The 22,988-nt window shown below is 41.6% G+C and overlaps 1 protein-coding gene across 2 annotated transcripts; it reads right to left on the minus strand.

Moving 5' to 3' along the window:
* Positions 1 to 45: 45 nt before the first annotated feature.
* On the minus strand, positions 46 to 22,988 carry hibch (3-hydroxyisobutyryl-CoA hydrolase). 2 transcript variants are annotated; one of them, XM_084907601.1, is made up of 14 exons: positions 22,858 to 22,988; positions 22,517 to 22,559; positions 21,402 to 21,533; positions 20,387 to 20,471; positions 20,203 to 20,283; positions 19,993 to 20,045; positions 11,621 to 11,699; positions 5,080 to 5,225; positions 3,927 to 4,013; positions 3,763 to 3,821; positions 3,419 to 3,500; positions 2,455 to 2,574; positions 2,317 to 2,350; positions 46 to 1,738 (listed from the first exon to the last, which is right to left on the minus strand). In XM_084907601.1, the coding sequence occupies exons 1-14, from the start codon at positions 22,887 to 22,889 to the stop codon at positions 1,623 to 1,625; spliced, it is 1,149 nt and encodes a 382-aa protein (XP_084763727.1). In that variant the 5' UTR covers positions 22,890 to 22,988; the 3' UTR covers positions 46 to 1,622. The 2 variants fall into 2 exon arrangements, with proteins under 2 accessions (XP_084763727.1, XP_084763728.1); XM_084907602.1 differs by lacking the exon at positions 22,517 to 22,559 and having other exon boundaries at positions 22,634 to 22,964.

Consider the following 22,988-nt stretch of genomic DNA (forward strand, 5'->3'; position numbering starts at 1 on the left):
CAACAATCAGTTCCTTTAAACACACCCAGTAAAAAACACACAGAATTTCATGTGACCAGCTCTTTTATTGCCCTCTGTTCCAGCACTGAATCCGACTCTGGTTGTTTCATAAATAATGCAGCTGCAGAGACCTAATGATGAGGGAAGTGATTTGATTTCCTCTGAACAAACATCGGGAAAATATTAGAAAAACAAAACATAAAGGTTTTTGCTTTAAGATGTTAATCAGACTTGACTGATGAGTCTTGGTAACCATTAACATTAAAAAAATTGAAATAATGCTTCAAAATAAATGCTCACATCTCGCCTACAAGTGGCGAGACTTGATTCCAGAAGGACTGTACTCATATCAGCTCTGACTTATCAGAGGATTCAACTCCTGTGACCGGTGTTAGAATGGCCCATTGGGTCCAGTGGGTTGCCAGGTGGGGGCCATAGACTGTATATAAAGATGGGCTTAGCTTATGAAGTTAAAAACTTAAGCCGAAGCACCTTGACATTTTAACCTTTTTTTAATGCCCACAAGGGGGCGACTCCTATGGTGACAAACATGTCTTCTTTTTTTTTAAAGATAGATGTTCATGAGGAAAAAACCCCAAAAATCAACGGCACGATTGATTTACAAAATCAAAAGACTTTCCTTAACAAGACATGGGTTAAATCACTAGTTTTAAGTCTTTATAAATGGCAGTAAACTTGATAGAAAAGCGCAGTATCTTCAGGGACCAGCAGGTGTCTCTGTTTCTCAACCAGATCCACCTTTTGCGCAGAACGTTTAGTTTTAAAAAAGTTAAACTGTAAAAGTTAAACTCTTTTTGAAGCCTCAAATTAAGGTTTCAAAAAGAGGACTGTGCAAACCAGTGCATGATGTCATGGTGGGCATGCCCATCTTTAATATACAGTCTTTGTTTAGGGTCTCTGTGGACTGAGCTTTTTCCAACAAATTTGATCAATGCGAAAACGTTTAGGAAGCTGCACCTGGTCAGAGCAACATCAAAGGTTTCCCAGCACCGCACTGTAACAAGATGATCAATCTTATCCAGCGTTGAGGGGTTTTAAATGCTGTGGCCTGTATAAGATTAAACATTGGAGAGGAAAAAAAAGGGGGAACAGGAAACAGGAAGCTGAGACGATATATGATCTGTATCAGAAGCTGTGACCGCGCTGCAGGACTACAGATGATACTGCTCCGTGTCACATCAACAAACATCCACAGGAAATGTAGTGAAGCACTCAGTGGTGAGATCATTATCCCCTCCAGTGTCCTTGTGCTAATGTAGCACTGCTGTTCTGATCCTTTAACATGCAGCACTGTAACATTACTACTGTACAAACTATGCAGAAAGACTCCACTGCAGAGCAACAGTGCACCAAACTGCCTGCTCCCTCTTCTGCCTGTGAGCATGACTCAGCTGTGGAGACATAGTCGTGATTTTTCTGTAAAGAATCACCAGAACAACTACTTATTCTACAGCAATAACACGGTTTATGAACAAGGGCTGACACGCTTCCATCCACAGCGGCACGCTCCTCCATAAAAGGATGGGGGGGACAGGAAGTGGCCGGTTAGAGAAGGCTTAGCGGTGTGTTGTTTGAAGTTGGGAGGCAGCTGCTGACCAACTTCACAAAGTCAGGTCCTTCTCACCCAAGGAGGAAAAACACTGCTCCACCATCTGGTCGGACACCTCCTCCGGTGCTGATGGGTTCCACTTGGGATTCTGGTCTTTGTCAACTAGCACTAAAAACACAGAAAATCGAGTTTAGTGATGCTAAGAGGAACAATAACTAACCCACAACCTTTAGAGGCGAGCATATACTTTTGCAGAGTGATCCGTGATTATAATAATCACTGCTCAGAATCCTTGCTAGTCCCAGTATATACTTTAAATCTGAACCAAAAAACCAAAGCTTATTTTAAAAAGGCTGATCTCCCCTTCAAGGTTGTCTTCGTGTGTACCTCAGGACCTCTTCCAGCAGGCCTGATTTTTCAGATCTCCCCCTGAAGCTCCTAATTTGCCTTTGTGCATGTGTGCATGAGCTAAGCTACTTCAGCTGAGCTGGAGGAGAGGGAGGACTGGGCTTCACTGCTCAGACTGGATACATGCATGGCTGAAACACAGATGCACCAGGAGACGACATCAAAGAGGAGATCGGCACAGGTAACGTTTTAATCTCTTTATCATTTTCATTTTACTTTAGTTTACTGATCCTACAGTGTTTATTATGTTTGGTAAATCTATGTAAAAATAAGTTACAAGACTAAATTTCATACCCATCCTCTTCTGCTTTTGTGTCCCCTGTACAGCAGTGACTTACCGGCTCGAACACCTTCATAGAAATCACAGCCCCTCTGCAACACAACACAAACAATGTCTTATCACTCCCTGAAACACATCATCAGAGCTGAAATGTGAAACCACCTTGGGTTTCAGACTTCACTGTGATGGTTTTTACCATGCAGGCCTGGCTCAGTCGATACTCCATCACCAGCACGTCCTGCAGGCTCAGAGCTGCGCCCGCCTGCAGCTGCTTGAGGGTGATCTTCAGGGACGTGGGAGACATTTTGGACAGAGTCTAGAGGAAGAGAAACCGTTTGTTTGTTTTACTCAGATTTGGCTTCATAATATCAGAACAGTCAAAATCTAGGACAAATCGTTCCTTCTGTGGATTCTAACAGCCCCAGCTGTTACTTATACACATATAAACCTCTCAATAATGCCAGGATTTAGTCAGTGACAGCCGAAAGAGAGAAGGAAACTTTTAAAAAGATCATCAGCTCATCATCGAAATGCCAAAAAAAACCCAAGCTCTTTCCTCGTGCCCATGTCCAGACTCTACTTCATTCTCACACGACAGCATTCAGAGAACATCCTTACATCCAGAAAAAAAATCACTTACATCACAATTATTTCAACATGTAAATAAAGATTCATTAGTAAAAGCTGTTTTTTTTGTTTGTTTGCTTTGGTCTTGCTGAAGGCGAGAAGATCAAGCTCATGACTTTCCTGGTGAACAGATTTAAGAAGCGGGGTGTGGTAGGTGAGGGAGGGAGGGTCATGTGACTCGTTTAATCTCGAGTGAAGTGGGACATCGCTTTTTAGGCTGTTTGAGGGAATTTTAGTGAATGAAGCCACGATAATTCACTCTGAAATCCCACTAAAGTGTCTTTAGCTCCAGCCAGCAGGGCACGGTGATTAACCTCATTAAGTACTTATTCTCAGGTAACTACTAATTACCAAAATGCACAGCGGAGCGAAATAACACCCCGGCTTCATTCCAGCTCTGTCTGTGGGTTTATCAGAGGGTGGTGTTCACCATCAGCCTCTGTAAGAGTTCATGTTTTAAAGACAGCTGACTGTTGGAACAGAAGCAGCTGAACCGCACTCTACTTGAACTGAGCCGCAGAAGAGCAACGCACCTCAGTTTGTTTCTTAGCGAACTCGGAGCCGTCGGTCTTCAGGTTCTTCACAATGCCCTCCACACTGCTGGCGCTGAAGAGCCTGACAGGATTTAAAAGGACAAGAGACTGAAAATAAATAAAAGGCTGATAGTCTTTAAAAACAGAGCACAAAGAGATTAAAACCAGCACTGAAAGAGTGCATATAAGAGTACATATGGAGCCCTGAAAGCCGATTTCAGGAATACATTTCTGACTAAATACAGTGTTTCTGTCGATTTTCTTTATCTGTCACCAACAAAAACAGACTCCAGCTCACTCCTGAACCTAGTTTAAGTATATTTAGGAAGAAAGTCATGGCCCACCTGTCTATATCAGAGAGGTGCTTTTTCAAGATGAAAGGCTTCTCAGCATCCAGACTGCTCTGTGGACAAAGAGCAGAAACAAAGAGTGAGATGCAGTAATGAAAATATACAGCTAGAGTCTAAGCCACATGTTTGTGTAAATGACTGGCTTCTTGGCTTCTAACCTGGCTCTGGTAGGAGTCTAGCACTCTGGAGACATCTTCAGCAGAGGGAGACTTCAAGTCCACGAGCTCCTTCTGCAGGTCTGGGATCTGTTTAATCCAAACGGAAAAAGTCAGTCTGCAGCTGATCTGTCGTTTATGATGTGTAGAAGTCTGACGTGTCAGCACATTCACTAAACATAGTTTTATCGTCTAATAAATAAACAGAATGTGAGGATTGTTATTCCCGACTAATGAAAAATTTAGGTTATGTTAACTCTGTTTCTAGTTTCTCCATCTCAGTCGTCCTTGATCGCTTCCTGTTTGACTTTGACATTTTTTTGCGTGTATTGCTTTGTCTTTACTTTCTCCATTTTTCCTTCTTTGCGATTGCCTACCCTGCCCTCATCTTCACTGCCTCTTCCTGCAGTCTCTCAGCTTCTTCTTTCAGCTGCTCCCTTTGCTTCACAGCAGGTCATCTGCTTCCATCTCATCCTATCCCAAGCATCCTCCTCTGTCCCATCAACCTTCTGAATGTCCTCCTTCACTACACTGATGAACTTACACTGAGGTCTTCATCAGGCTGACCTCAAATACCTCAGATGATACTTAATCTGGAAGTCACCAATGCAATAAAGTCTAAACTATAAATAAAAACAGATGTTAAAACAGTACCTGAAAGTAAAATGGAAAAATCAATCTAACACTTCAATCGGTAAGCTACCCTCTTAATGAAATTTGACTATCAGACCGCACCAATAATCTTGTTTCTTTCCCCTTGTTCATGTCAGCTCATTGCTAACACTCTGTGCAGATTCCTTTTGTTTTATTTACTCAGATTCAGAATTTGTGTATTTTGGCTCTTCTTGCATCAGCTCATTACCTCCGAGTCCTCTCTCCTGTCTTATGTAACCCTTTGTCTTGTTGCTAAACTTCCACTGAGGTGAGATGTGTTTGTTTCTGCCCAAACCAAGGTTAGAGTCATAAACAACCTGCCGCCCACCGCTCTGACCTCATGCCAACAGCAAGAAAAACACAACTGGCCTCTGCGCCGGCCGGTGAATGCTGGCACCGTAAACAAGAGTGAGGCCTCCAGTGAATCAGCATCTGGCTTTCCAGTGCAGCTCTGACCTCACCCCCGCACTTCCAACACCTGAACTGAAAGCTCACACGGTACCTTCTTAGACTCCACAAAGTGAGTGGCAACCCCGGCTCTCTGCACATCCCGTCCTTTAAGTCGGAAGCCCGTCAAGGCAAGAAACAATCCCAACTTCCCCTGGAGCCTCGGCAGAAAATAGCCACCTCCCACATCAGGGAAAAGCCCTTTCAAAATAAAATGAAAAGCAGAGTTAATAACAGTTTGCACAGGTTTTTCATGAAAGCAGCATGCCTATTAATCAGTGACTTACACAAGCCAAGCAAGGGTTTTTATTATAATGACTTTTCCCTGAGAATAATCAATGGTTTTGTCCTAAAATATCATCCCCCCTCACTCTAAGACAATTTACACACGGTGGTATTCCAGCAAAAGGCCACTGGCACACTACAAAAGGACAAATATGCAGCTCAGGAGAATTAATGATCATCATCACAATCTGCAGATTTAATCCGTTCGTTCTGTCCTTTCAATAATGTTTCCATTTGATTTCAATATTTCTGACAGGACACGACAGTCCAGTGCTTACAGCGGGTTCTGTAGTGTGGCGAGAGGGGGGGATTAGATAAGCTGACCTGATTCATGGCTGAAAATGTAATATTATAAATGTGGCAGATTATGGCTGTTGTTCAGAAGGCTGGCAGGGCCGAGTTAAATCTGTTAATCCCGCCTCGCGGGGGGTAACGGGGGTTATGGCGTGCTTGTGTGTGTAGATATAAAGATATGATGTAAGTACTGCTAGAGATGCTATTAATACAAAGACAAGTTTTCCTGGGGGAAGTAAGTAAGTGAGTAATCTCAGGCACTGACAGCTACAGCTAAATCACGCCCACGTGATGCTTCAATGTTTGTGAACCAGTGCATTTACAGGTCCATATGGAGCCTCGTGTTCACCCGCTTTTGATTACATGTCGTGTTACGTGAAAATACGATAAGTACATTTTAAAAACAACAGAAACACATCTTCTCTGCTTTTTGCCAACGATCTGCTGGGACTGAGACAACACGCAGTTATTGCCTCGTTATTGCTTGTTTATCTTTGCTATGACTTGTTTATCATAATTTTGGGGGTAATAAAAAGAACTCACTTTTTCATAATTTGGCTCTGTTCCTCATGTCTAACCATTTTTTCCCCTTCACACAGATGGAGGATGACGTGATGACTTAAAGGTTAATGAGATTAATTCAATTAGACTGCTACACACCATTTTATCCATCTAACAATCATATCCAGACTCCAACATTTTAATAAGTGAACACATCCTGTTGTTACAGCACAGCCTTTAATTCTACATCAGTAAATGTGCCCCTAATATGAGAACTACATCTCAAACATTTTCAGAGTTTACTGGCACTAAGTTCAAAGCTCCTGCAGCATTTGAAACCCTCTCGTCTAACCCTGGAATACCACAGTGGAAAAAGCAAGATTCAGTCCACAGTGCGACTCTGGTTAAAGTAAACCAGCACAGACGAGAAGCTCTTGAGAGGATTCCTCCCCAGGATCAGGTCTAAAATAAGCTTGTGGGGTCTATAAGGCAGCTGCATTCCAGTGAAAAAGGCAGAAAAAGCTCGTCCCTGATGGAAAATCACACGGTGTGAAGTTCCTGATTACCCAGGGGACGTGCTGATAACGGCCGTGCGGTGACCTGCAAGTCGAGAGCTTTTAGTAAAAACAATCGTGACAATGTTATGACCATGGCAGCTGGGAAGGGGATTAGGCGAGATTTTCTGCTTGTCCTCGCCAAAGTGATGGGAGAGATTCAAAGCTAGCAGGAGACTCAAGAAACTTAACGGTGAGGTTAAAATCAAATTATTCTGTGTGCCAATTCATGTGCAAGAGAGCACGCCAAATGAAGAACTGACACTTTAAAACAGATCACATCCAGTGTAGAATATCTTTGCCCCATTATGGCCAATCCTGAGCATGGACGATTGAAATACTGGCCCATTTCCTCCCACTTCTTACTTTAGCCTCTGACAAAACCCCAGACAAATATCAGAGCACATCGGCAGGAATCTCCTGATTTTTCTTGCTGCTACGCTCATTTCCTGTCTGCTGACAACATAATCTTCACCCTCCACCTCGCTCCAGACACCAGACCGACTCCACAGCGCTACACATCAGCAGAAGATTTATTATAAAGTCAGAGCCCAGAGTACTTCAGAATAATAAGCCTGACATGCGTCTGTTTGTATGTGTGGGTGTCAAATGAAGAATGGCTTGAGCGTCCTTGGAAGTTTGCACGTATGAGGGAGCGAGTGCACGCAATCAATTTATCAGAACCTGAACAGACTCGGAAAAAATGAGCAGTGCCCACGCTGCAAAGCCCTTTCCTAATCCACTGACTCCAGGACCAACGTAATAAAACCTGCACAGAACGTCACAAAAACACCCTGAGAACCTTTATGAAGACAGTGACGACATTAACTGTTCGATCACAGCAACACAAACCCACTGTAACAAATACCTCTATAGTCTATAGTCAATCACACATAGCTTTTATGCATTCACAGCAACAGAGCTGTGGTAATCCCAGTGGATTTCATTGACAACATGCTAGTTCACGGTACAATGTCGACTGCATTTGTTGTCACAGATTTGTTACTAATCTCCTCAGCAGATGACCATCTGTCCACTAGAGACAATTAGCGAGAGAGGAACCTACAAGTTTAGTGTCTCAGTGGCCTTTTTCACTGGAGGACCTGCCTCACACTGCAACAGACAAAGATGTCCTACATGGTTCAGCTATGATGCTTTAAAAGATCTAACAGGTTAATGTAGCACTTTTTAGTTGGATCAGATCATTTTCTGGCTCCATATCAGGACACTGTAATCTATTATCTTTAAACATGCATGAAATAATTAAAGAATTTGACCTTCTACAACTCTTCAGCTCTTCAGCAACTAACACACTGAGAGATGATTTTTGCCAAAGGATTCAAAGGATGTGATGAGAAAACTGAAAGTTTCACTAGTTTCAGTTCATGCTGGATAAAATATGATAATTTTGTTTGACACCTACTGGAGTCAAAAAGGAGAATTATGCCAGCGAGGCTGGTGCAGGACATGTTACTAGGATGAACAGGATTAGAAATGAGCACATCAGAGGGACAGCTCAGGTTGGGCTGAGATGGTTTGGACATGTGCAGAGGAAGGATAGTGGATAATATGGAGCTGCCAGGCAGGAGGAGAAGAAGAAGACCACAGAGAAAATTCATGGATGTATAGAAGGAGGACACAAGTTTTCTCAGTTTTGCTAGAGTGGCTAAATTTAATGTAGCATTTTTTAAAACATATTTTTAGAAAGTTTAGTCAAGAAGTTTAGTAAACTCCTGACATCCACCTGCAGAGCATTGGCCTTTCCTGCTCTGTGACTGTTTGAAGTCCTGGATCTGTCTCTTCCCTTCTGGGTGATGCAGTGTGTTTGTTTCCCTATCTCCCTGGAGGCTCAGATAAAAAAACAAGTTTGTATGTCAGAAGGCAGCAACAGGAATAGAACAACATACAGCCTGCTTTTCTATCACTGACATGTACGTCTTCCAGGAAAAGATGGAGAGCAGGAGGAGGAAAAGATGAATCATATATGGGAAAAGCAGCCGTTACTGACGACAGCTGCACCGCTGGATCACCTCTCAGTGGGCTCGACTCTTCTATATCAATCTTTTTTACACACAGAAAGTGATGTGCTGTCCAGCGAGTCCACACACTTACCACTACTGCATTTAGCAAGTCCAACTAAGCAACCACAGCAACCCATTTAAGGGTTCCTGAACTACTTCCAATTTAAAATACACTATAACACTGCAGCTTCAGTCTCCTATGAATAATTTTCAAGTTTTTTAGTTGGCTTAGAAAAAGAAGCGCCACCAAACGCTGCAGTTCCTCTAATGCCCACTTGAGGCTCTCTACAAAAGTGACCCACTCCTCATAGACCCCCACGTTTAAAGGGAGCATAAAACAACATGTTACCGCCTGGTAGAACAACATGTACGAGGGTGATTCCTTTTAAATAATTATAATTCATGCTTCCTTTGCTTGACAGGTGGCACACCTGATTGCTGTCTGTTAGGCTTCTTATCATCTGTTCTAATCCCTGAACAGGGGTCTGTTCTTCGTACCTCGCTTACTACATCCAAGATCAAATGACACATCCAAGATCAAATCATCGCGCCAACTTTGAGCTCGCTATTCCGGTTCTCCGAACACACCTGTTGTTGACGATTAGTACAGCTGGATGAAGTAATGTGAGATCACTGGGTGGCTTAAAAGGGGCTACGCATCGATAGTAGAAACATTGATCGGCAACCCTTTGATTGGTCGGCGAAAATGTCGAAGGAGCGCGCTCAGTATTTTTCGGCAGCAGAGCAAGAACTCTTGATTGAGGGATTTCAGGAGTTTCAGAGTTTAATTAAAACGCAAGGGAACACTGCAAAGGCTGCAAAAGCAAGGAGAGAGGGCTGGCAGAAAGTTGCTGACAAATTAAACTCGTAAGTAATTTATTATATCATATTATATTATATCATATTATATTACATTATATCCTCTTTCACATTAGAGCCACAACAGGACCCACTAGAACATGGGAACAAGTAAAAGTGAAATATAAGAATATTCTACAGAATGGTAATATTTATCACTTATATTGCTTTTAGTCTCTTGAAAAGAGACCCTGAAATAATCTGTTTGTTTGTTTATAACAGCAACCAAGAAAAGGGCAGAGCAAAAAAAGACAGGTGGTGGTCCTGCACCCCCTCGTCAACAAGTTGGTTAAGTAAATAATACCCTCACGGGAAAATCGATATCTCTCTATGAGCACACTGTCGCGCTGAGCTAAAGGATCCTGTCTATCCCGCAATATACGCTGAATTCTGAAAACTCTCCTTATCAATCTTGCACCTTCCGCAATGGGTTGCTCGCGTACAAACGGACAGGACATGGCTGCGACAGACTTCCCAAATCCACCTTCGCTTTTACAGCCGTGGTCTCTCATCTTGATTACACGAAGTAATTTACTATTACTACTCTAAAATATGAATTACATCTGAAATAATCAAATACATGAAATAGAATGATTAATAGTACATTTCCCTTTTTTTAGGAAATGACCTGTATGTATCTGTATGAAATCAATAAAAGAATCAAATACTGCATTATCTTTAGTTACATTGATAATATTTATTTATGGAAAAACAGTGGAAAAATATCGCTGTTGCTTTCATATAAATGAAGCGGACATACCTGAGTGGCCGCGATCTAATCCTGTTTACATAAAGTAAGCCTGCTCCCAAGCAGGTTTACGCTTACGGATCTGTTGCTATGACAGCAAGTCCCGGATGAGCTTCGGAGAACCGAACGATCCAAGATCACGCGAAATCGTCAACAATCAAATCCAGCTAACTTACTTAGCGAGGTACGAAGAACGGACCCCAGGACCTCTTGAACATTTCTGTGTTGGTGACTAATCTTCTGTCTCAGTGGTGTGAGCAATGTAACAACACCAGGGTCAACAAATGGCACAAAAATCACAAAAAAAAGTCACACGTGATGGAGGGAATTTACCATGAACTCTTGGAGGCTGCAATACGCTGAGATGCAACATCAACAGCATTACAGCAATAATAATATAAAGGAACAAATCCAAGAATTTTGTATTTAAGGTAAATTATTTTATTAGTCTGTTAGCATTTATCATACCTCTGTGTTGCACCTATACAGTTCATGGATGGAGCCAGCTAATCAGCTAGCAATTCAAAATGTTCATTCTTTCTAATGGCCAGCAGGGGGCAGCACACGGCTCTCTTACACCATGTCCTTTCCTCATGATTTATGGGTTCAGTCACTAGTTTCAGGTCAAACTGAACAAAATTTGAAGTTAATTTTGTAAATTATGGTCAGAAGGGAAGATTACCCAGAGTATTTTCATTGGCTAACAACCTGTCAATCACAAGTCGCTGGCCAATGAGCATGCAGTGGCCTCAGTTTCTCAGTCAGACCCACACCGCTCAAGATGGTGACAGTGAACATGCCCCGCTTGTTTATTCTGCTGTTAGCTCAGCACTTCACCCTCTTGTCCATATTGAATTACTTTTGGCTCCAAAAAGACAAAATGGCAGCAGATAAACTGCAGCCCAAAAACAATTGGTGACATCATCATCATCTTATCTACCGCCTTAAAAAGTTCTAAAGACTAAATATTCCTATTTTTAGATTACTGAGCTTCTGTTTTCCAAACTGTCTGAAAAGGTCTTTTTGTGATTTGTACCATTGCTGAAGATTAAAGGCTTAAACGCTGGACTCACTTTTTCCACCCTGCCCATTTTAGCAGTTCATTTTCAACACTTATTTAGGAATGAGGTCATCAGCAAACTGCACTGAATGCAAATCACTCTTCTGCTCGTGTTTGGCTCCCCAGCTTCAAATGCAGACAGACCTTGTATGTGAACTGGGTCCAGCTTGAAATCATTGCTCCTACATAATTAATATTCTAGATATACACTCCCACTGATGTGGGCCAACCCTTGCCACTGAGCACTCCCTCAATCAGGCAGATCGCGGGCTTACCGATGGCAGTCTCTGGCATTGCAAACAGCGTCTTCTCAGTGGCCACTCGAAACCGTCCGTGAACTGAGAGACCCACGCCCTACAGGTATAAGAGAACACGTTTTAAAATAATTAGAGAAATAAAATAAAAGTCATATGATAGAATAGAGTAAAAAAAAAAAAAGGAGGGATCAGTGTCATTAATGACCGTCACCTCTACAGAAAGCTGGAGACTCAGATGAAAATTGGCTGAAAAAAGTAAACCAGGTTAACCTGTCAAGAAAGTGTGTGTGTGTGTGTGTGTGTGTGTGTGTGTGTGTGTGTGTGTGTGAGAGACTCATGCAGCTCCCAGCAGGGAGAGAGGTGAAGGCTAATGAGCAGTGTTGGCCAGAGGACATTTCCAGCACAGTAAGGATTGTGTGTGTGTATGTGTGAGATATTGTGATATTATAAGGTTGCCTTGGAAACAACATCCCCTTGCATACCTGAATGCATATGACCCTGCAGATAGGCAGGAAAATTACACTACCTGATTGTTCATTATAACTGAAGTACCTGTCAATTGGAAGCTTTTATTTTGAAGGTCAAATATATATCTGCAATAGCAGTGTTAGACGTTTAAAGAAAACATTGCTCAATCCAAAAAAAAAACTACACATAAAAATGTTTATTATGTAAAAGCTGCTGGTGTATCTCAGTTCATCCCAATGCCGAGTGTCTGTTGGTGGCGGGTTATGGCGTTTGCTGTTGTAACGTTCAGGCTTCAACGTTCTCGCCTCTCACTCACTTTGTGAATTGTGTGTAATTAGACAAAGGAAAGAGTAAATGGCTCTTACAGGGGTGGATTTTACCCCAAACTACAATCTTTTCTCAACTCTAACCGGTTAGTTTTTATTACCTGAGCTTGATCATCAACTGATCAATTAAAAAAGCAACATCAAGTGCAAAACACAACAGAGTCCAGTCTGCTGTGTTCCGTTTAAAATCGGATATCAGAAATCCTGAGGTCTCAGTCCGAATTTACACCTGGACCACTTCTTAAAATCTGACATTCTACTCAAAAAGTTGGAGAAGCCAAACCAACGCTGACTTTCTTGATGAATTGTTGAATGGCTCTCGCTTGGCACGGAGAAAGCTTTACTGGAACATGTTCAAGTTGGGTGTGACGTTACTCCCACCTCTGACATCCAAAGTTAAAAAGATTACGGCATAATGCGACTGCCATCACTCCAACCTCTTAATGCGGACTTTGTCAGGATCGTCACCTCTTGGCGGCCAGTACTTCCACAGTAGCTCTTTCAAAGTGCCAACGCCAAAAATGACACGACGGATGTGAGAATGTGTCGATCCACAACATCCAAAACTGTAATTTATGTGGACAGCAACAATAAAAAATATATAAAAACAGGAAGCGATACACAAACCCTCAAAATCAGGATTATTTAACTTGAGGACCCACTCGCTCCATTATCATGATGGAAACCTTTAGCAGTGGACTCCCCAAATTAAAAGACCCCCATTGATAAATTCAGGGATCTGGCTTAATGAGTTTGGGTTTGAATGTGTAGCAGACTCGGTGTACACAGTTCTTCTGCTCTCATTACACCAGTGTATTAATACAACCCACAATCCTGACTTTATGAATGTGGGCTTTATGATTACACTCGTGGCTTTTCATCAATAAAAATAGTTTAAATCTGTGTGACATTTAACCGATGCCGACATCCTGTGATGTGTTGGGGAGTCGATATAACGCAGACCAACATTCATTGTTAACTAACCACCAGTAATTATTAATTAAACCACAGAACTGGTGTCGCAATACAGTCTAATAAGGGCCAACCTTTTTTTCAGTGTCTGAAGATTCCATATATAAAGGATCATGTTTGAATAACAGATATAAATTTAATCTCACATAATTCACACGGCACTCCAACCTCTCGTCCAAATTGGTACAAAAACAATTTGGTGGTGTAGAGAAACCAGCGGGCAGCATCATTGTAGCTACACCAAAGCCTTCCTATAAGCAAATCTTCACACCTTTTTTACCTGACAATTATATGATGTAATTCTTTGAATGTCGGCATGGATCTGTTATTACTGCAGCCTGTACAAAATCCAGCAGCTCGTCTTTAGTCAGGGAAGAAATGCCGTTGGTCACACCTTCATGTGTTCATGTTTTTAAAGAGTCTCGCTGGTTTGGTGCCACCCTACTTAAGAGACCTTTTACAGGTTTGTGGTTTTTATTGTGTATTTTCGGGTATATTCATAGTCTGCTTAATGACTCTTGTGTATAATGTATGTATGTATTTTGTACAGCCTGTGCAGCATTTTGGTCAGCTGAGGTTCTTTTAAATGTGGTACAGAAATAAACTAAATTAAAACCATGGCTTTAATTTAGTGGTAACTAGAACATACAGAAAAATAAGGTTTTTCAGCTTTTTCCCTGCACAAGTTACAGTCCTACTATTCCCTTGTGAGTCAATGTAGCAACATGACTGGCTGATATTTCCTCTTTCAATTGATGGCACCATCCAGCATCTTAACATTTCAGAATTGTCCCACTGATTTCTATTCGTTTATTTCTTTATTTTTTGGCACCTTGTTGTCTCCTCTTACTGTATATGCACTCTATGAGTCAGCACTACTAAAGATCAATCATGCTGTCATTTAGTGCAAAGTAAAGGTTGTTACCTGCTGAGGGATCAATCACAGCCAAAACAACAGCAGCTGATTGATTACAGCTGACAAACTGTCTTTATCTTGATCTCAGCAATCAGCAAAAGAGTTCAGAGCTGGACAGCAGCGTTGCTGGATCCGCCTCACAGCAGAGAGATAAACGACCACAGGGGAATAAAAATATCTGATCACTGGAGACTAAACAGGCCTCTGCCAAGAGAAGTTGCTCCTCTGGAAGACCCAGAACCCAAAAAACGTAAAAAAAAAAAATAAAAAAAAAAAAAAAACCACCATTGGGGACACAGGCCTTTGCATTTATTTCATGATGACATTTCAAAAAAAGTTAAGGATGGATTTACATGAGAATTTTTCCAGAGGTGAGGCTTTGCCCCACTCAGAAGTGGGTCATTCATTATAAATATACTGAATTTTAAAAAGTTCCCACCAGACCCCGTCAAGCTGATTTTTTTTCTATGCATGCAAAATTTCACTGTCATACTATGAATATTTTCAAACTTTCAGGTCTTCAAAGTACATACAGGTAAGCTGAAATTTTGCACCTTTTATTTTTTTTCTTCCAAGCATTTTATCAGAGACACCGACATGCAGACCCTGTGAGATCCAAACTTGCTCAGGACCTACAATGGTTTGATCGATGTGATACAGCTAAACTTCCAGTGCTTGTTTCTGTTCCTCCGCATCACAGACATTAAAGTGGTGATGTTTATCCAAATTCTCTATGTTTATACACAATCCTTCATTTAATCATGGGTAATTATTAATCTCTGGCTCCGTTTCAAAGGTCTCTTTTATCCAGTATCCCCTGCCCTTCCCTGATCCTAGTTATACAGGATGTAAAACAAACAAGAGTGGTTACGGTTTGCAGTTGTAGCATCTATTCTCATGGTGATATGTTCGCAAGAACTCTGTGCAGTTTAACTTTTACTTCCATCTACAGCTGTGGAAGCTATATGAACCTTCAAGTGTAAACTATGCTCATTAACTGGCACCTTTTATTACATGTTATGGGAATGACTACTTTGTGGAAACAGTCTGGTTTTTAAAAGCCATAAATGTGTTTTTGGATGGCAACAACAGTTGCTCACTTTTGTTATCTTGAGTTGTCCACCGCATGTATCTATGGGTCCTAAAGACAACACGTTTAAACTTTGGGCTCAGAAGGTGGAGAGGGCTCACGTACTGAAAGACCCACCTCCTATTCTTTTCATACCTCTCCATTCATCTCCTCCAGACCTCCTTTCTTCGGGGTTTGTGTTTGTTTGCTTAATCTGTGTGAAGCTCTTTGGTTTCACTGTTTCCATGTTGATGTTTGTTACAACTGTAATTACAAAAATAAATTGAATTTACATTTCAACAAACGAGCGAGTGCTCCTCTCATCTGCATCTATTTTTAGAAACCAGATGAGTCATGTAAAGCGATGTGACCTTGAACTATAAGATTGATGTACCGAGTGTTGAGATTTAAATATATATTGTAATGCTTATTTTCTGATTATATTGTTTTATGTATAAAAGAGGGCCAGCTTTGAGACTAGGTCACAGGCTGACAGGAAACTGCATGTTTTTTGTAGAGTATGAGCAACAGACAGAGTGAAACTAAGTTCAGACAGGTTGCCCTGGCAACAGACCTCAGAAAGGGGAAGTTATTCCAAGCTGCACAGGAAGTTTTAGTGCACAGGCATATTAATAAATCAGACACAGAAAAGAGGAACTGAGTAGAAGGAGTTTGTTTGTAATGAAACTGTGTGTGTCACGTGTGTGACGTCTGAAGTAACGAAATAACACCATATAAGACACATGTTGAGCTTGTAATGTTAGAGATCCTGCAACTGGCGTTTGGGCTGTGCAGGGGTCTCTCTCTTCCGGAAGATGATTGAATTAAAAGAAATATAAATGTTTTGACCACTATGAGTCGGGTTTTTCGCTGTTCTATCATGGGGATCAAAGAACTGGGTTTTAATACGAGTAAATCACGGTATCAAATTCAGCCAAAGGGCAGAAATAACATAACCTGAAAATAACTGTGGGAAAGCTTGCTTCTTTTAAGAAGAAAGAGAAAGACAAATGAGAAAAAGAAGGATGGCTGAAAGCAGCCTGTGGAACAAGAGGCCGTTTAATCACATTACTCGAGTTTCACCATAAAAGTAGTGGAATACTGCGAAGCGCTGGTGTAGAGCCTTATAAGAACATGTCTCCAGATCCTCCTGTAAACAACGCCAATTTGTCAGCAGACGAGCCTGTTTACAACTTAAAAATTTACAACTTGGCTGGTGAAGCTTAGAGTGCTGAAGATTGTGGAGGCATTCCTGAAGCCCTCTTTAGGATATCTGGGTTATTATGACGTAGCTGTCACACAAATTTGGCTTTGCATAATCAGAAATCAGTAGGTGAGACTGTGAGTGAGAGTGGAAAGTCTTTCACTTACACACCAAGTGACAGATGTCTGTTTGGACACAACAGTTGAGTTACTTTCCACATCGCTCTCACTCACAGAATTCCCCTTTAAAACAACTACACAGGCTCTGGATGGAAAACGAAAACCTTAAAACAGAGATTAAAAACCTTGTAGGCACTCCTTTCATGAGGCTATAAGGAAAAATGTAAACAGGAACTCTTTACTCCAAGGAGACAGAGTTCAGAGTCATGCAGCTCTGGGCAAATATCTATCAAACAGGCAGCGTTCCCCTTTACGAGCCATCTTAAATACAGAGTGTTCTCACTATGTAAATGTTTGAAATCTAAAGTGCAAGCACAGAAGGACAGGGACGCAGTGTCTGCTCAAACAAAGCACGGTGGATTAATAAGGAGCATTCACAGAGCTTAATTCAGTGGATTTTAAACAAGGTGAGCGTCGACTGATGTGCGCGAGATGTGATGGGATAATCAAACAGTTTGTCTCTGACTGCTATCTGACCTGCCTTTTACTCCCTGGTGGTTTGTTATCGCTAATGTAATAAGAAAATCCGTTCTTTGTGGGGGTTCTGCCCTGAGCTTGGAGCAGATCTGGGAACAGGGGCCTCTTGGACTTGTCCTTATATAGAGCTGCCCCTTTCCATCCAGTTATGCGCATTAAACAGCAACCACCCTCAGGATGGTTTGCTCTGACATTAGTGTCGCCTCAGTGCTGACGTGACACATTGAAGAGGTCGACTTCAAATCGCTTTAGTTCCAGAGACATAACTCATCACACAGAAGTGATTTCTCTGTGTGGAAATCACATGATTCAACAAACATCACAGTTTTTGATGGGCTGATGACCAGAGCTGACTTCCAAAAACCACACAATGCAGCACGCATGAGATCCATCCAGCATTTTACTTCATGCTGTTGTTCTGACACACAAATTACAGCTTCTGTCAGTCTTGGATAACATCATCATCATCGTGGCTGTCTAAACACAGAGCAAGCCAGGAAACAAGATGATTTCTGGTTCACAGCTCTGGGGATTCATCTTCCTGTAAAATGTACTCCATAAAAGTGGAAGCAAGGTGTTATAACCTCAACATAATAATGCTTGGAAACTCAGGGGCCACTTTCAGGACATTTACTGACCACTTTCAGAAACATCCACAGTTAGCCACAACACATACAGGAACTTGTTTCCCGCATAACATTCTGATGGGGAAAACCCTGAAAAACCTCTGAAGGTTCCAGGGTGCAAGGCCCCCAAACATACATTAACACCAATACTCTCTACAACACAAGCAATATTTATTTATGTAGTTTATAAAAGTGCTTTAAAGAAAATAATCTGAGATAATGATAAATTTAGAAAGTGGGTAAAAGAAAAAAAACATTCAGACAAAGACTGTTCAATGCTCTGTATGTAAAGCTGAGGATTTTAAACTGGCACCAAGTAATCTAGTGAGCCAGTGAAGGGACATGAGCAAATCAGGGGACCGTCTGTTGGAGCTACTGAGGTGATTTAGGGCAGATTTACTGAGCTCTTCAACAGAAACTATAAGTCTTTATTTAATAACATTTCTCAGGTGAAAAACTGGATATCAGCAGCAAATAAGTGCTAATATTAAATTTCCTGTCCCAAAGACAGCAGATATAAAATGAATAAGAGGGGACCCAGGTCTGAGCCCTGTGGGACACCACAGGAAAAGAAAAAAAAAGGGGTTTAGTAGAAAAACCTGCAGAAAGGCTGAGAATCTACTTGTTGAAGTCAAAACCAAATGTTTTCCAGATGGTTTTGACCAAAGCAGAGCTAAAAGGAGGAGTTTGGGCAGGTCAGTCCCATCTCAAGGTCCACTGAAACTTTGCATCTGTAGTTACAGACAGGACTAAGATGTCTTCCGCTCCCACAGTTTTATTCGACGTTGCTTTTCCAGTGATTTGATTCTTGTTGTTAATTCTCCTTTAGCAGCTTTTCTTTTCATGCTAATGAGGTTTTATGTTCATTACAACAATAAAGTTCTCGATCCAAAATTAAACGCTGTTTAGCGTCTGATGAATCTGACTGAAAGAGTGTTTGTTGAATAAATTCTGGAAAGACCGGCAAGACAAACACCAGCACATTTTCTCTGCTTGTCATGTCTCCCGTTATCCATGACTGTAATCTGTTTTCACTCCCAATGTAACTGGGATCACTGACATAATGCATTCCCTAACCCTAACCTCACCTCAGAGTGGGTCTGTTGTGTTATTCTGTTCTGTTGGTGGATGCTAGAACCAGTTTGAAAGGTTTTGAAAGGTTTATTTTAAGTCTTGCCTGTGTATGATGTAAGATAGATTTAATATTTTCATTTCAGACTAAGAAACTCCACCCTTATTTAAACCTACTGATTATGAGGGGTAGCCGATCAGAACAAAGCTAGCTTACTGGGGGAGAGGCTAAAAAAAAGCACCAAAGGCCAAATTAACCCTTGCTCCACTTTGAGGATCCACTGCTACTTATATTTACAGAGAAGCACTGGATTTCTGTACTGTAGGTACTTCCCAGCCTCCAACCTGGATCTTCTGCTTGTAAGGTGAATGTGTTGACCACTACACTTTCAAAATGCAAACACAGGTGCATGAATATGAACTCTCGCTACCTGGTATCTCCATCAATATACTGTAATTAATAACAGGCCTCCTTTAATGAAAAAACTAAGTCCTAATTATCAAACTTCCCCCTAAATATGTGAAGAGCAGCCTTAATGCCCTTTCACCAGTCGTTTCAGACCTAAACTGGTCCTTACAACAGTAGCAAAGCACGCCCACACATATGCACACAGACAAGGTCGTGATGACTAATGAGCCAGTGGGATACTGGCTGCTGTGAGTGACCTCGGTGACACCTCAGGAGTGACATCACCATCAAGGTCACATCAGAGATTCAAGCCTCACAGCATCTCCTGTAACCAGGTGAGTTGAACCGTGCATGTGTGCAGCTCTGCATGTATGACACTACACTAAAAGTACCAGTTCATATTCCACCCAAATCTGACACCTGGAGGGAAAGACCAGTGGCAGCAACAATGATTTGTCACTTTACATTTCATCCAATCAGAGGCCACCTTGCCACTGGCAGCGGGTAACAGGAGCAGATAAATCTCCACTGACACCTACTGGCAGACTTTCACATAACATTTCATGAGAAAAAAACAAAACAAAAAACGTTTTTCATGTCTACAATTCATGCCAGTAATGGCAAACAGTATCCATCCTGAACTTTATAATACAGGATAAAAACTCAAACTCACCCCTCCCATTGTTATGCCATCAATAAGGGCAATATACGGCTTCCGGTACGATCCTTGAAAGAAGAAATAAAATGTATAAGAACAATGTGAAGCTGCCAGAGTGTTTGGATAAGTGAATGAAAACAGACAGGTAACATTTATATTAAACAAAATAAATAAATAGATACATACATAAAATAAAATTAAATAAAATTAAATAAAAATACATACCAATAGCATTGTTCAGAATATATTCCTCACGAAAGAAGTCCTGGGCAAGAGAGTCTCCGACCTTCCCGGCCTCTGTTACAGCTGAGAGGGAAAAAAAATAAGATAAAAACAGTAATTGGTCACACAGGTCAACATAAAAACTCATCTGAAACTGATACCTGAACCTTGAAGGCAGCTTGCTTACCTCTAATGTCTCCACCTGCACAAAAAGCTTTGTCACCTGCTCCTTTAATGATCACGATGTCCGTCTCGTTGTCGCTTTCCCATTTCTAGATTCCCAAACAAGGCAAAACACAGTTTTTGTTTACAGGAAATCTTCCTTTATTCAAAAACCTGCCTTAAAGTTATCGTTATTAAGTTATAGAGACTGCATGAGCAGCTACATCTGTGGTTTAAAGAGTGTGAAAAGGGGTCTTTGTACAAAAATACAACCAAACATCTTCAGGAAAGGTGAACCTGACAGATCTTTCACAATGTCGAACTACACATCGGTAAAAAATGAAAGGAAAAGAAAAAACCTGTGCTCAGTGTGCTTCTTCAGTAATTGTTCATCCAAGTTTCTGGAATGCTACCGGAAGGATGAACACTACTTCTTCTTTTGTTACTTCCTTTAGGGGTTGCTGCAGTGTGTTATCTGCCTCCCTACCATCCTCCTCTGTCCCACATGACCACCTCCTTCACTACATCCATGAATCTCCTTGGAAGTCTTCCACTTTTCTTCCTTTCTTTCAGCTCTTTATTAAACATTATTTGTCCAATATATCTACTATCCCTCCTCTGCACATGTCCAAACCATCTCAGCTTTGCTTTTCAGATTGTCCCCAAACTGCCCAGCTCCCACATTCTCAGTTTGAGACTGACATCATGGAGATATCTGCTCCATAATAAGGAAATAATGACATCCCACAGCCCGCTGATAGCCTCATTTCATCCTTTTTTCCTTTTCATACCTGTGAGTAATTCATGCTGTAGATATAAAGAAGTGGTTGCGGTACTTTAGCATCTACGGAAGAGGAGTAAGTATTAACGGAGTAACTGTTCTGTTTTGGGAGTTTAGGTGACAGGAAATTTCAAACATCTCAACAAAAATCAGCTCACTGAGCCCCTCTTTGATCGCTCAGGACCTGGTGGTGCGTGGACAAGGAAAGGTCAAGATTTTTCTTTTAATTCGTCACATACCAGATTTTGATACTACATACCTTGAGCTGGGGGTAGATTTGCCGGATCATGGTAAGGTTGAGGGCATTCAGGACTTTGGGTCTGTTCATGGTGATCACACCGCTTCTGCCCACCTTCTCCAGGAGAACCTCCGGTTCTGCATGACTCGACATCTGTAGAACAGAGACAGGAAACCTCTATAGAAATATCTCAAAAACACTGAAAAACAAACACATTTCAACATCCACTCATCCAGGTAATGAGGAAGCAGTACAACCAAATGTTGGGGATCAGGATCCAGGAGGCTCCCTGATGCCCAACACTCTTCAAATCCTTATAGTGTGGAGGAGTAGTGGCTCTACTCTGATCGGACTCCTCAATCATTTAAACAAATCAGGACGGCGCAGATGGTTCGACCCTGCAGATTCTGCTGCACAGCCTCTTAACAGGTTATGGACCCCAGACTGACAGCAGTATTTGGCTCTGATTTTAGAGAAGTTCAGTACAGCTATGAACCCATAATGCAGCTCAACTTGCTGCTGTTACCTTAAACTCAGCTTGGATGTGATTTGGGGATGGCTGGGATTTAAAGCGATCACCTTTTGTGTTTGCTGGCCCTATATTTTATTCTTGTTGCTTAAAAAAATGACTCTGGGTGATTTTCCTTTGAAGGCTGAAACCTGTACACTCTTCAGCAGTTGGTTCTCCTCGTTTTTGCCAGCAGATACTTGTTTGTGTTGTGTTGTTACTCATTACTAGTTTAAGTTTTTTTAAACTCAATGACATCAAAACAAATTTTTCACCTTCCCTCCAGCTTATCCTGCAAACTTACGGTTCTCCCCTTTAAACGAACCAAGCTAAAGGCCATCATCACTTCAATAGAGGGAAGAGTCAATGTATGAAGGTATGATAGGTATGACTAATGATTAAAACTGATAAGGTTTTATTGATACCAATGCCATTACTTATTGATCCAGTTCCCTCACTAATTTATTTATGATGTATTACTCCAGTAACCCCCAGTGTTTCCAACATGAACCAGAAGAAAGATGTAGTAAACTCAGCAGGGAAGCAGATTCTGTGTTCCTGCGCATGTCTGATGTGAGTGAAATAATCAGAGGAGGCAGTGGACCATGCTGCTGCTACAACTTCTCACCATGTGAGCCTGGATTCGCTGCAGCCTGCAGAGGGACCTCAGTCTGGAGGAAACAGCAAACACACGGAGCATTGATGACGGTTAATAAGCAGATCTGAATTAACTGGTTCAACTTACACCGCGATGATGATGGCAGCAGATACCCCGGCTACAAACACACAACCAGTCCCAGCAGGTGAGTGCAGGAAATCAGCTGACAGCCTTATATTGGTGAACAAACCTGCCGGGTCACTTTAGTGTATCTACTTGTGCCGTCCATAGCTCGTTTATGAGCAGAGACGGTCATTTAAATGTGCCAGAGGAAAAACAAGCCGGCTGCACCTCCCAGGTGAGGCTCGTACCTGTACGCAGACGTTAGGACCGTCAGGGACATGATGATTTTTGACCTGTGCCGCGGGGTCAATAGCAGAACCTCTACAGCCTCGAGTTTCTACGTTTACTTCCTGGAAGCGGGGATGAGCTCCCGCTGATT

This window comes from Perissodus microlepis, chromosome 16 (assembly GCF_051167445.1).
Source record: "Perissodus microlepis isolate ML-2025 ecotype Zambia chromosome 16, ASM5116744v1, whole genome shotgun sequence".
Taxonomy (NCBI): domain Eukaryota; kingdom Metazoa; phylum Chordata; class Actinopteri; order Cichliformes; family Cichlidae; genus Perissodus; species Perissodus microlepis.